Genomic DNA, 14,582 nt, shown 5'->3' with positions numbered 1-14,582 from the left:
TGAGAGACTGGTTATTCTCTTCCCAATTCCTAAAGAGACTGTTCTCAGAGTGAATTTGGATGTTATCCTTTTAGAAAGATGCATTGGCGAGTTCTAATTCTTTCTATTCCTCTGTGGCTGGGGGATTGGTAGGGTGGGTGGCTAATACCCACTGAAAGGCTTGTTTAGTGTTTTACACTGAAATTCTAAATGGGATGAGATATGCAAGTCGCCTCCATACCACCAGCATTTCTTAACAAAGACAATCAATTGAATGAAGTAGGGACTTAGGAATACAAAACAAGGAGAGAGCAAATGAGTTTCTGGGGGGGGGGAAATCTGATGGACTAAGTTAATCCTGTTAGGCCTCTTCTGACGCTACTGTTCTAGGCTACAGGAAAATTAGTGATATTAATAGTTAGTAAAAAATCACAAGTATAAAATACCTCTGTGTTCATATGAGTTTACTTACAATTTAAAAAAAAATGCCGGAGACATGGCCTTTCTCTGCCCAAGAGAGAATCACTTAAAAACAGATCTATGTAATTTATATTTCTTTAAAAAGTCCTAATTAAACGAATACTTTGAGTAATAACAAAAATAATGTAGCTTTTAAATTTTAATGGTTTAATGATTTTAATGGTTTACAATTGCAGAAATATTGTCTTAAAGATTTTAAAAATATCCATAATTGCATTTCAATTTTTCTGCATATTTATTTTTATATTCCTTTGTGTTTATACAGTTGCAATGATAATGCACAGACTTGTAGATTATTATATGGTTTCTTGAATTTTTAAATTTAAAATTTTAAAATGCACAATGCATATACACGACTCCCATGCAGAGGGCACAAAATGAGGAACCTATCCACTAGCAGCTCCCAGCTACCCACGACCATTCCCTCTGTCCTCCCAGATACGTCTTATGTTTTATTAACAGACAAGCACCAGTGTGCCTGTGTTCCTCCCCACTTTTCTTGTCCACTTGGTAGCATGCTATAGACACTTCTGTGACTTCGTTTATATTTTTCTATTCTAAATCACTCCGTATCAGTTTTCTTACTTCATATCAGGCTTTCTTATTCCTTTTTTTGTGGTGGGGGGATATATGGTATTCTATAGAATAGATTTATCCTGAAATTTTTAGTCTCCCATTGATGGACATTTAGATGATTTGAAATCTTTTGCTTTACAAGCAATGCTGCAATAAGGGAATGTGTAGCATAAGTCATGAGAATAAAATAGAGTAGAATTGTGGGGTCAAAGGTTAAACAAGTATATTTGAAAATTTGATAGATATTGCCAAATAGCCCTTTGGAAGGTTGAATGATTTCCCCTCCTACCAGCCAATCTGGTAGGTGAAAATAATATTTTAGTGTTTAACTTTTATTTTTCTTCTTGTAAATGATGTCCAGTACCTTTCTAAAAATATATATATTTAAAGAACTATTTGTATTTACTGTTCTGTGAGCTGTCTGTTCATTAAGATAATGACTTCTGGGAAGAGAAAAAATACTAGTTTCATAAGAGAATTAGTGAAAGATCTCTGCATAAGTCAGTAACAAAGTACAACATGCTTTCTGATATTTAATGTTTTCAAAAACCTAATACTTGCTTCATATGAAAAGTGATCACTAGCTTATAAGAAGCTAATGTGATCATTGATACCATATCCAATGTCTAGAACAGTCCCTGGCACTTAGGAGATGCTCAATAAGTTTTTGTTAGGAGAATGTGATATTATTGAGTATCTATTAATGTGTCCCTATACTAGACGTCATGCAAACATAGTCTTTGAACTTCACAAAAACGTGTATAATAAACTATTCTCTTTGTTTTAAATATGGGGAAAATGAAGTTCAGAGGGGCTAAGAAAGGGTTTAAGTTCATACGAACCGGTCAGTGGCCACACAGAGAATACTTGCACAAGAAAAGTTTTCTACCGGAAACTTTCCCCGTGTGTGTGTCCCTAGCTACAATTTTGTCTTCTGTCATTTTAGACAGTTCTTAATTTGATCCCTGCACAATTGCTCACAGTGTAGCTGAGGAAGTGTAGCTTTGTTAGATCACGTTAATAGAAATTAACACAAATTGGTGAAGAGCAGGTTTGAATAGTTTTGCTGGTCTTTTAAAAGGATAGGGCAGTGGTTTTATAATTAAGTGTGAGGGGGACCCCCAAAGACTTGGAATTTATTTATAAAAAATTGTGTGTTCATTCTTACATGTTTAAACTTCACTCACCTTCAAAGTACTCTCCATTTGATGCAATACACTTATCGAGACATTTTTCCACTGCTCAAAACAGTTTTTGACATGTTGATTTTGATGCCTTTTAGTGCTTCTGCTGTTTTTTGTTTCACCTCTTCCACATCTGCAAAAACATTTCCCTCTGAAGACATTTTTCATCTGGGAAACAAGAAAACTTTCTTCGGGTGAACTTGGGTGAATAAGGAAGGTTGGGTCTGGGAGGGAGGCCATTTTTGGTCCAAAACTCCTGAACGCTCAGCCCGGTGCGGGCAGGCGCGCTTCTAAATCACCCATCATGAAACGGATGAACGCATTGAAAGAGTCTTTAAAAACATTCACTGAAGCAGAACCAACACCAGCTGGTACACTGATCACTGATACAGATGGGCGCCTAGAGCACTCACTCAATGGGGGAAGCCTGCACTACAAGGGGCCCGACCGTCAGAAGATAATTCTGTTTTTCTTTGTTTCCTCTTAGTTGTAAAATGCCACATTTACGTATTAAATATATGTGTTTATAAATAACTGAGATATACAGTCTCCAATTCATAAGTAGGGGTGATGACCCTTCTCGAAGATGACCGACCCTTTTTGAACTCTCCTTGTGAGAAACATCTATCGCTTGCCTTATCAAGCATTCTTCCGTAGTTGTTGCTTTTGAACAAATGATGCTTTTATCCCTTTGGAGCTTAAATTTTGTTACTCAAAGCCAAGACTTTGAAATTCAAAAATCTTTTCTCTCTGTAAAATGCCAGGCCTTATCATTTGGTGTTTCGGTTTTTCAGAAGACTGTCTCTGCCATAAACTTAAAAAAAATATGTTTGGCACAAAACTTGCCTTCAGTAAATCACTCGATTCCTGTTTCCATCCCGAATGTAGCCATTTGAGACAAAATACAGGGAGGAAGCTTCCCTGTGTTGCCCAAACGGGGGAGACTAAACTGCAGGCAAGATATGAAAACATTGCCTACTAAATAAACAACAGTAAGTAAACTGGAAGGGCAATACAATTGAAAGGGTTAAGAAGTGCAAAGAATGAAGGGTTCAGACTGAGGATAATCCTCGAAGGCATGCCTGGACAGGGACGTTAGGTTTGTTTGTCCCTGAACGACCCTGAAGCCAGAAAGCAGAAGGATGACTCTGCAGACTGAGGACGCGGCACCAGCTAGCAAGGTGCCTATTTGGGCCAATTTTCCAAAAATACAACCGCTTCTCACGGCGCTGTCATTAGCCAACAGATTCTTGTTACGCATCAACTCTGTACAGGTTGGGTGCTGAGCTGGAGGCCTCAAAGGGGAAAAAACCTTATCTCTGATGTTTAGGAGTTAGGGGTCTTGTTAGGGGACAAAGATAAATAACAAGTTGGAGTATAATTAAACCAGAGCTAGATTTGGGGTATGAGTAATAGTGGTGAATGGATGAATACATTTATTAATAAGTACTTATTGAAATAAGTATCTCCCTGCTCCCATGTGTCCTGCCCTGGGGTGACAGGCACTGGGGACACAGAGGCAAAGAAGAGCGGAGAATGCCTCTGAGCTCCTTGAACTTGCAGCCTAGGGAAAAAAGAACTCTAACCGCCAGGCGCAAAGCCTGAGCTGAACGCACGTTTATGTCCTGTTGTGAAATCAGGGTTATACGTGTAGACGTTTTGCTGTAAATATTTTAAAGCATGTACTAATTGCTGCGCTTAAGGATTTTAACAGCTTCCTTGAGGAAGTGAAAATGAGCACTATGCACCTCATGACATTTTTAGACTTTCTTTTGCTGGTCTAGCGCTGAAAATTCAGTGGCTATGAGTGCACAGATGGATACTCAGGTGAGAAGAAGTTGAAAACCCGTTTTGGATATATATTTTTAAACTATCCATTTATGTTACAGTCCTGGCAGACACAGCCTTGTCTTTCTCTCCTGTTAAAGCAAAAGCACCTGAAAACGGACTAGAATATGCATCTCATCATCCTTGCCCTTTTTTCTGAACTTAAGAACTAACCTACACTATTGCAGGCCTCCCAGGCTCTCAGACCCATGTCAAATCTGCAACAGAGCTTTCATCTGTTCCCTTGACAAAGGGCTCTCTAATCCTCTTTGGAGAGATACGTGGTATGTTCTTGGCAATTTAACCAGAACTGCCAGTAGGTATGTCACTAAGACTGGATTGGGTATATGGCAGCTGCTCGTGCCAAGAAGAGCCCCATTACATATTAGAGAACACTCCAATCAAATAGATCTAATGAAATAGTCTGATGAATGTTAACTGTCGCGCTCAACTGTCTTGCAGGTCCTCCATGCCTTTACTGATGCCATTTTTGATGAGTGGATGAAAAGATTTAATCCTTCTGCAGATGCTTGGCCTTGGGAGCTGGCACCCATCGGTCACAATCGGATGTACAACATGGTTCCTTTCTTCCCTCCCGTGACTAATGAGGAATTCTTTTCAACCGCAGACCAACTTGGCTACAGCTATGCTGTTGACATGCCAGGTAACTAATGTAACTTCTAAGTGGGAGATTTGTTCGTCTTTGGAAGGCCCTCCCTCCCTCCCTCCCTCCCTCCTCTCTCTCTCTCTCTCTCTCTCTCTCTCTCTCTCTCTCTCTCTTTCCTAATGGAAACCAAGACCTTAAGTTGAAGCATTCAGGTCTCGTTACGTCTATTGGCAATTGTCTAGGACACATATACTTAGTAAAATGAGCCTTTAAAGTACTAAACATTAGAAAAGGGACTGGTTGGTTGACTATTGGTCAACCAGAAAACTGAGGGTTAAGAGACCTTATTCCACAGAGGAAGTATTTAACCCTACCCTTGATTTGACAATTTTGTCTGAATTAATCAAAAGCTGGCTGAGGTTGGAAATACCTAACCAGTAAAGTCGACACACACTAGCCACCTGTGGTTGGGCACTTACAGGAGATCAGTACTGGAAGGCTGGGCTGGGCTTAGTTAGGGTCAGCACAAAGTTCAAGGGCAGACCAAAAAGTTTAACCATCTAGATAAGTAGTAATATAATGCAATATTAAAAAAAGACTATTAATGCAAAAAAATCTTCAGTGAATTATTATCATAATTTTAAATAGAGACAAGCTGTTGTTCATTTTATGCCCCTGCATTATTCTAACTAGACCATTTTTTCCCATTATCCCCTACCACCCGTGCTGGGTGGGCCCGTGCACCTGTCAGTCTCCTGCTAACAGGCTGAGCTACGTGGGGCTTTGTGTGCATGTTTTTTAAGTCATGTTTTTCCATTGTGTAGTTTTTCCACTTGGTTCAAATTGTGGGAGGATATTTTGGTAAGTTCATATAGAAGCACATGTATCTTTTTATCTGAGTAGGCCCCAATATAGCCCCAAGTGCCATGTAAAGAATCTCCGTTTGCAGTGTATACAAACAGTGACTCCTTATGGTGTACATCTGAAACTAGTAGAGCATTGGGTGTCAGTTATACCCTCTTAAAAAAAAAGAATGTTAGAACGGGTTGAGTAAGGAAAGGTAAAATAATAAAAAAGTGTGTTAATATGTCAAGAAGTTAAAAAGCACACTGCCCCGCTGCCCATGGTGTTCCCCCGTTTGAGTCTATTTCATCCTGTCATCTCCGCCTACAGCGTCATCAGGACCGCCTCTGAGGTCACGTCTGTCTCCTTAGCTGAGTCTTTCAGGCCCCGAAGTCTGTCCTCTGCCCTGCCTCTTGCTGCTTATTCTCCTTACAGATCGGAGATGTTATTTCCTTGAGCAGCTGGGGATATCTCTTTGAAACTTTTCTCTGGGACTGAATGTAATAATAACCAAATGTTTGCAATGTGCATTTTGACCATGTTCCCATCGCCTCTGAAGTCAGCCAATTAACAGGAATAGCCTGGGTGGCTAAATACTGCCCGAATGTATTAACTCGCTAGAAGATACAAATTCCTGTGCATTCCTGTTCATGACAAATAAGCTTCCAGTCTTGTCTGTAACCAAAAGTTGGAGAAGAGAGGGAGGTATTTGGGAAAGGAGATGGGTCTTGAACTAGATTCAAAGAGACTGGATCTTAGGGCGCTGGGCAGGCGAGAAGGCAGCGCTGTGTACATATGGAAAAGGAACGGAAGGCAGGACTGTGTGCGGAAGACGCGGGGAGTCTGCGGAGAGCGCCGCGTCAGGAGGAGGCCTCCTTACCTGCAGTGGAAGGCGTCGGGGGGGGCGGGGGGGGGTTGTTGTTAATTAAAACAGGATCTGTGGTGTATACACCTGATGCTTATATAATTTTATTAACCAGTGTCACCCTAATAAATTCGATAAAAAAGAAGAAAAAGAGTATTAAATAGTTTTAAAAAATCAAATATAGTTGGATCTGTGGGAGGACTGGTTACCTAGGGCTATAAAGCTGGGCAGATACCACAATTAGATACCACTTTATATCCATTGGGATGGTTACTACCCCCAAAAAGCAGAAAATAGCAAGTGTTGATGAGGATGTGGAGACACTGGGAGCCTTGTGTACTGCTTGTCAAAATCTAGAATGGCATAACTTCTGTGCAAGACACTGTGGCAGTTCTTAAAAAAATTAAACATAGAATTACCATAAAATCCAGCAAATCGGCGTTTGGGTGTTTATCCCAATGCACTGAAAGCAAGAACTCAAACAGGTGTTTGTGCACCTCAGTCCGTAGCAATGTAGTCACAACAGATGTGAGGTGGGAGCAGCCCGAATGTTCCCTGGTGGAGGGAGGGAGGGATGGCAGAAATGTGGTACGCCCACCCGACGCAGTAGTGTTTGGACTTAAAAAGGAAGGACATGCTGTCACGTGCTGCAACAGGAGTGAATCTTGAAGACAGTGAGCCAGGTTAAATAAACCAGTCCCCAAAGGCAAAAACCATACGACCTCTCTTATGTGAGGCATCAAGAGCAGTCAAGTTCAGAAAAGAGTCAGAAAATAGAATGGTGGTCACCAGGTCTGGGGGGATGGGAGATGGGTGAGTTACCATTCCTGCTTCGCAAGATGAAAAAAGTTCTGCGGATGGATGGTAGTGATAATTGCACAGCAATGTGAATGTATTTAATGCCACAGAACTATATACTTAAAAATGGCTCAGGTGGTAAAATGTATGTTATGTGCATTTTACAACTTAAAAAATAATAATTAAAATAAGCTAGGCAGGGGAATTTGGACCATAACAAATGGTTAATCATTTTGGGTTCCTGAGCCAAGAACTACAGAATCAAAATGTGTGTTTTAAGAAGCTGAGACGGGCAACAGATGTTGCCGGGTTATAGCAAAAGGAGGCAAATTAAAATCCTCTTGGAGGAATCCCTTCAGGAGAGGCCAGAGCCCTCTGTGAGGCTGGAGGAAAAGAAGTAGCAGGAGAACCTACATTTAGCAGGGTGTAGAACAAGAACCCAGCACGGAGGAACTGAATTTAAGAACAGCTGCCCAAGGATAAGATAATTTTTGGAGAAATGACAAGTAGGCATACATATACTAGAAATGAAGTCCATTAATTTTGTGGAGGGGTGCTAATAAAATATCTCTGAGTAGAGAATTGGTTTGATCATGTGGGAGATTCAGATTTTATTTGCAGCTACGTAAACAGGCACACCTTTCATCTGTTCCTGCTGACGAACGTCTCCGGTTAGAACAACCCGTCTGATTTGTTTTATGCATTTGCCGTCCTATCAAAAAGATAGAGACAGTGGCAAAATTTCTTCCCCTGAGGGTTGTAGCCCCCCAGACACCATTTTCGCATACACTTTTACAAATGAGTTTCCGATGCACAAAAGTGGTTATGTATACTTCCTGGGAGGGTTTATGCTGTGTAAGTATTTACTACAAGAAAAATTTAAGCTGCAATGAGCTGCATTTAAAGAATGGAACTTCATTTCCCACTTCCTCCGGAAGAACAACTGTGGATGTGATAAATAGTTGGTGAAGAAGAAAGTACATTTAATACTAGCCTGTGTAGTTTTGCTTTATCAACAAAATGCATGCAAAAGGCAAATTGGTTTATTTTTTTGTTTGTTTGCGGAGAGTATTCAGCTGATGAAAATCCCAATCACTGACCCTTTTCTTTTGCTTCAGTTTCAGCGGAAGAAACTCCAAGTGGGACCGCAACTCTCTCGATGGCTGTGGGAATGCTGGTGGCCTTGGTGGGCCTCTTGGCGCTGCTGGCTTTCCTTCAGTACAGAAGACTTCGGAAGGGATATACGCCCTTAATGGAGGCACAGTTCAACAACAAGAGATACACAGAAGAAGCCTAGGGTGCTCACCCTGCAGGAGAGGCCAACCCGAGGAGCTGCAGTTGCAACCCTTTCAATGAACAAGCTAACCCTCACTGTTCTTCCTTTACCTGAAGATCTGTGGCGCAGCTCATTCTGTTGGGGCGATGACCCCAGACACAGAAGATGCTTAGCCGTAGTTTCTAGGTTCGTACGTGCGTGCACAACACGCGCAAGCTGCGGTACTCTAGGCTATCTCTGCCATCCAACAAAGGGGAGAAGAAGAGATTTGTGGCATCTCATAATAATTCCCCATATTGATTAAGGTGCCTTGCATTTTGAGAATATAAATAAAAGTTGACAGTGTGCATTCATGGTAATTTGCAGGTCAGTGTAATGTGGGACTTGGACGAGATTATGGTTCAATTTTTCTTAGCCCAAGTGTCTCAGTTTGTAATGGGGTGGTGTAGGGGGTAGCAGGTGCTACAATAGTCTCTGAACTCCCTTTCAGCTAAATATCTGTGCTTTCAGGGGCCTTTCTGATTGTCTTCTTGAACCTTACTTTTCTTCTTTTCTTCTTCAGCCGTTAAAATGGCCATGAGGGTGAAAATAAGCCTTATTTTGCAAGTAGGATGGAGAATGAATGAATGAATGAATGAATGAGTGCTCACTTCATTTCTCTTTTATAAATCAGACATTGAGAAGTTTATCAAAAGTCTGAAATTCTTAATGGGAGACATACCACAAGATACAATAGCTGGATAAGCATGAACCCTATAGTGATAAATAATTAGATAAAGGATTAAATGATAGAGCTTTCTAGTTAGTTAACGCACAGCTTCAAGCCTATGGCCCAGGACGGAATCCCTCTTTCCAGGAAAGGCTGGCCGGAGGTGGCCAATGAGGATACAGCCCTGAACACGAGACAATTTAATCAGCGTCCCTTTGCTCTGGGGTCCCATTTGACTGACCCTGAACCAGTTCCTTTACTAGGTAGGCTCAGGTGAAACATTATTCACATACAATGCATTTGGCTTATTTTTAAGAGTTGACTTTTGATTCATTAAAGCTGCACTGTACCGACAGTTACTTATGAACGCTGATCAGTTGTCTTATTATTTAAGAGCCAACTGTGTATACAAAACATAACAGTGCAGAATTAGATGGTTATGTTCCACTAAGTAATCGTCAGATCAGGAGGGAGAAGAATCTTTACCAAGGGCCTTAAACTTAGCAATATGATCCCTACTTCTGAGAAGGTAACAGTTACGGAGATTCGAAGGCAAACTTCATCTGCTCATGTCTGGCCCCTGTGCGTGCATCGGCAGGGAGGGCCAAGTTCTACCAGGTGGCCCGTCTGTCTGCTCATTGCAACCCCTCTCTATGGAATGCACGTGTGTAAAGAATGGGTGTGAGGAGGACCCTGGATCTGCCTTCTACCTACGGGGGCTCCGAGGGTTCAAGATTCACCAACTCCCCCCTTCCGTGTCATCTCCTGAAATAAAACAGAGGAATGGACCAAGCCCAATCTGAACTGAATTTGAGTCTCATAAAGCTACAGGTGTATTGGAGAGTAGGCTCAGCAGATAAGAATCGAGATAGCACAGAGTTCTTCGTGGGGTGAAGCCCTGTGCGACATTCTTAGACACGGCCACATCTCGATTCCTGCCTTGAACGGCATAGGTGAAAAGTCAACCACGCTTTATCACCATGCTTCACTCTGGACAGTTTACGCACTCAACTCAGGGTTGTTGCAGAACACACTTCTGCATCCAGTTGTTAAACCAAACGAGGTATATATTAAAATGAAGATAAAGTCGTGCATGGTAGGTGTGTTCCTGAGAAGTTGTGTATCAATCCACTGCACATTAAAAGCACCACGGGGAATTACTTTTTGTAGATGAACCATTATGAATAATTCTATAAGGCAAATAACCACCTCTAGCTTATCTTTCAGGTATATCAGAATTCTATATAACATATTCTCATAATGTTTGTTTAAAGCAAGATCTATGTGAGGTAGAAGTAAAGAATAGTCATTTATACTTCGCTACTTTTATCTATAGCTTGAAACTTATTATAAACACTGTATTTTATAATGTCTCTCTGAAAGAAGTAATTCCTAAATTTTATAGTTCATATAAGAGGAATAAAATGTTCTAATACTATCATAAATCAGTGATGAATACCTTTTAACAAATTTAAAGGTAGAACAAACCTGCAGAATAAAAAAGTTGGTATTTACCTACATTGCATATTGTGTGAATAAACTCAGAAACTATCACTGAGCATTGTAGAACTATACTTCTCAATGATGGGAGAGAAAATTCAACCTTGAATAAAATGAATACATATGCTAAATCTTTATATACTAAATTATCAGTACTAGAAAAATCATATGTAGCCCTGACCAGTGTGGCTCAGTGGGTTGGAGTGTCATCCTGTAGGCCAAAGGGTCATGGGTTAAATTCCCAGTCAGGGCACACACCCAGCTTATGGATTTGGTCCCTGGTTCGGGCGCATGGGAGAAGACAACCGATTAATGTTTCTCTCTCACTTTGATGTTTCTCTCTCTCCCCCTCCCTCTTTCTCTAAAAAGCAATGAAAAATGTCTTCGGGTAAGGATTAAACAAATAAAATAAGTGTTGTGAGTTTGGGAAGGTTAGTCTAAAAAAATAAAAATGGAGAAAAAGTTTATGTCTATGAATTATTATTGCCAAAGAAATGTTTTTATAAATCTAACACAGAAGTGAAATGAAATCTAATAACATCTTGCTTTTGTGAACTGAGTTCTTCTGTAATTCTAAAATTCTTTGACATTAATTTGTGTCTTGCTTAGAATTTAACATTGTTAATTATAATAATACTAATGAACAATTGTAATCTCACTTTAACAAGAAGTAGAAAACTTACTGAAGAGAAAATAAAACCGTTGTTTTGCAGATTATTGGTTGTCTGTTGCAGGCTATTTTTTAATTTTGGAGCATTTATCTATCTATCTGTCTATCAACATAAGTATGTATAATACATAACTACTTCACTTTGACAATGTATATAAAACACACAATAGCTACTTCACTTTGAAAAATCAGTTCTTAAACTGATGTTTCTGCTTGTGAGTTTCTAAGCACTTGCTGCTTCCTGGCTCTCTGTCACATAGGTAAGAAAAATGAGACTCCGCCCTTTCCCTGGTGAAGAGTTCCTATTGACATCCCTCCCCATGGTTGAAAGACCAAGGCTGGGGTCGGAGTGTAGTAGAATGGCTATGTAAAGTCACTGACCGGGAAGGAGAGGGGCCCACAGCCCCTAACTCCCTGGCCCTCCTGGGAAGCTTTCCCAGTCAATCAGTTGGCTGGAGATGCAGAAGAAGCATGTCAGGACCAGTGAGGTGAAAGCTGTGCCCTGTTTGCTTATACGTCTAGACTTGAAGCTCCCGCAGGCCGGGGTGTACACCTCTCTGTACAGCTCCAATGCCATGGTACCAAGGCACTTGCAGTACTTAGAAAATGTGGGCGGTTAATTGACACAGGCTCATAAAAGAGCCAGTTCACCGCACTTGGGCAGATAATTCCTCTCCTCCATGCAGTGGCAAAACCCAGTGCATAGCTCCCCCATTTCTACAATGCCTTCCTCATCCCGAACGCTCTGTTAATATTTTTGAATGAAAAAATTAATCTCAAAGTAGAGCTTGAACTATGAAATAACCCATATTTCAGTTTCTGAGTTGGGCATATGGGAAGTGGAATTTTACTTCAGGCAACCTAATATAGGGGTACACTTTGTCAGCTATATTTTCTTTTCTGGGTGTATCTTTTCCCCACCATTGGTAGGCCTTAATTCTACCATCTGTAGGGACAAGGGTAGGAAGCTAGGACGTCACGGTGTCATTTCGGGGCCCTCCACAACCTGATATCTTAACAGCCTTGGTTCAGTGGAAGGAAGTGAGTGGGCCAATTATTTAGCCAGGCAAACCAGTGCCTTTCTTACTGGTTTCTTTCATGGGCCCAGGAGTTTCTTTCAAAATTCTCCAAAGACGATATATTTGGGCTTTCGTTATTATGACAGTTCAAGTTGAACATCGACCTGGTGAATTCATTATGCTTTGCAGGAAGTTTAAAGAAATCTTGAAAACAACATAAGAAAGTTGTGAGCCATTGGATGAGTTCAAGTCTTCTAAAAGTAAACAAGCCAAATAAAAGCACTTGGTCCCTGCCCGGTATATTTTCACCAGGACTACAGCTGTTTGGCAGAAATTGTCAACCCACTTGTGTTATTTGCCCCTTTGATTCAAGTTAGGCTTCTTGGATATAATACGACTGAGTTTGGTTTTCTTCTTCCAGCCACTCTCTGCTCCCTCGGAGGTTGGTAATCATGAAGCTAAAACTACCCCAGGGTCTCCCAAATATAATTGTTCTCTGTGTTGTAAATACCGCCTTGTAGAAAGGCTTAAACTTGTTCTTCCTTATTAAAGTACCAGAGATTTCTGCCAGAGTACACACTCTGATTACTCACTCACTGTGTATGTTGCTGAGGCTTTCTGAATGTGTAATTAGGCCAACGACTTTCCTGATTAGCAGCAGCGCAGCTGAGCTGGGCTTACAGCAAAGCAAAACCTGCCCTCTTGTGTTTTATTAGAACATTGCACCGTGTGGTCAAGTTCTTGGTGCTTCTTTTCACCATCGTGGTGAATTGCCTGGGTTCAGAGAAAAAACCCAAATGTTGGAAGACGTGGCATGAATTCAGAAATCAGAACAGATAAAACACAAGACTTAGAAGGAAATGATTTCCTGTGCAGGCAAGGCAATCACATAATGATGGCCCTTCGAATTTCCTTTTTAATATATTTTGACATGTTCAGTGTTCACCAGCAAGCCATAAAAACTTGGGGTGCGGCAGGGGGCAGAATTTGGGGCAAGACTCTTTTATGCTTGTCAAATACACTCAAGGTGTAATTTAGTTAAATGTTATTTATATGATCACACTGCAGCTGGCTGGAGACTGGGGAGTTTTGTTTTGTTTTTTAATTAAAAGCTGTTATTGAGAAGCTGGTAAATTGTGAAAATTTTTTAGGAAAAGTACTGGGTCAGTGATTTGAAACCAGATAGGAGTACCTGAACATGGGCGTGGGGGTGAGCAGAGTCAGGTAGTGTGCTTCCCTGTGCAAAACCCACGTTTCACCACTGGGCTAGCGGCCTGACGGTGCCGAGATCGATTATGTGCTTGGGGTGCCCACGGTGGCGGATATTGGGTGATTGAAAAAGGGACTCAAGGGTTAAAGAAAACATGGTATCTAGCTAGTTTTGGTCCAGCCTTTCCTTCCAGGACGTACACCCACGTAAAGGTTAAAGGGCAAAGGCAGGGACAGGGCGTCTGTTGCCGATTCTGAGAGGCTTTGCTTGAGTGAGAGAGTCAGGGGTCCAGTTTTCCAGCTCCCCCCACCCCCGTTATTCTCTTTTTCTGGTGGTTCTCAGTCGATGGGGATGCCAGGCATGGAGACAGTGGATGTTCTTATGGGGAAGGAAAAAAAAAAGGAAAAAAAAAACCCAAACAAAAAACTGAAATGGGGGAGTCAGATCTGAAACACTTAGAGTACCACCAGAAGAAGCGGTCTTTGTTGGGGGAGAATCATTCGTTCACTCCCTGCTGATAAGTGTGTTACTATACGGAATGCTTTGCTGAAAACTTCATTTCCAAGGCAGCAGAATTATTTGTTTCTACTTAACGTCTCATCTTCGATATGTTTATTTGTTTCTTTAGAAAGCAAATTTTGTTCTGACTATTGCCACTAACCACTGTTTTTTCCTTCTTAATAAATAGGTATATTTGCCCTGGCTGGTGTGGTTTAGTGGATTGAGCTCCGGTATGCAAAACCAAAGGGTCGCCAGTTCAATTCCCAAACAGCACACATGCTTGGGTTGTGGACCAGGTCTCCAGTAGGGGGCGCATGAGAGGCAACCACACATTGATGTTTCTCTTCCCCTCTTTCTCCCTGCATTCCCCTCTCTCTGAAAGGAAATAAATAAAATCTTTTTTTTTTAAGTATGTGTATTTTCAAGCCTTGTGTTTCACACCAAGGAGGCATGCTCAGGTAAAGTGCACGCGTGTGCACGGGTCGCTGCTTTCAGTCACAGACCTCTGGGTGGAAGCTGAAGACCAGCCTTCTACCCA

The 14,582-nt window shown here is 41.2% G+C and overlaps 1 protein-coding gene across 1 annotated transcript in view; it reads left to right on the top strand.

The window, feature by feature from the left end:
• DCT (dopachrome tautomerase) overlaps positions 1-10,864 on the top strand; it is a 32,300-nt gene extending 21,436 nt beyond the window's left edge. Inside the window, exons 7-8 of the mRNA XM_045838886.1 lie at positions 4,509-4,710; positions 8,278-10,864. Coding sequence (XP_045694842.1) covers positions 4,509-4,710; positions 8,278-8,456 — 381 coding nt within the window. The 3' untranslated portion in view covers positions 8,457-10,864. The remainder of the gene's footprint in view (positions 1-4,508; positions 4,711-8,277) is intronic.
• The last annotated feature ends 3,718 nt before the right edge of the window (positions 10,865-14,582 follow it).

Source organism: Phyllostomus hastatus, unplaced genomic scaffold (genome assembly GCF_019186645.2).
Source record: "Phyllostomus hastatus isolate PE091 unplaced genomic scaffold, TTU_PhHast_1.1 phas_contig_29, whole genome shotgun sequence".
Taxonomy (NCBI): domain Eukaryota; kingdom Metazoa; phylum Chordata; class Mammalia; order Chiroptera; family Phyllostomidae; genus Phyllostomus; species Phyllostomus hastatus.
The sequence above is the reverse complement of the archived record's forward strand: the minus strand, read 5'-3'. Positions and strand labels throughout refer to the sequence as shown.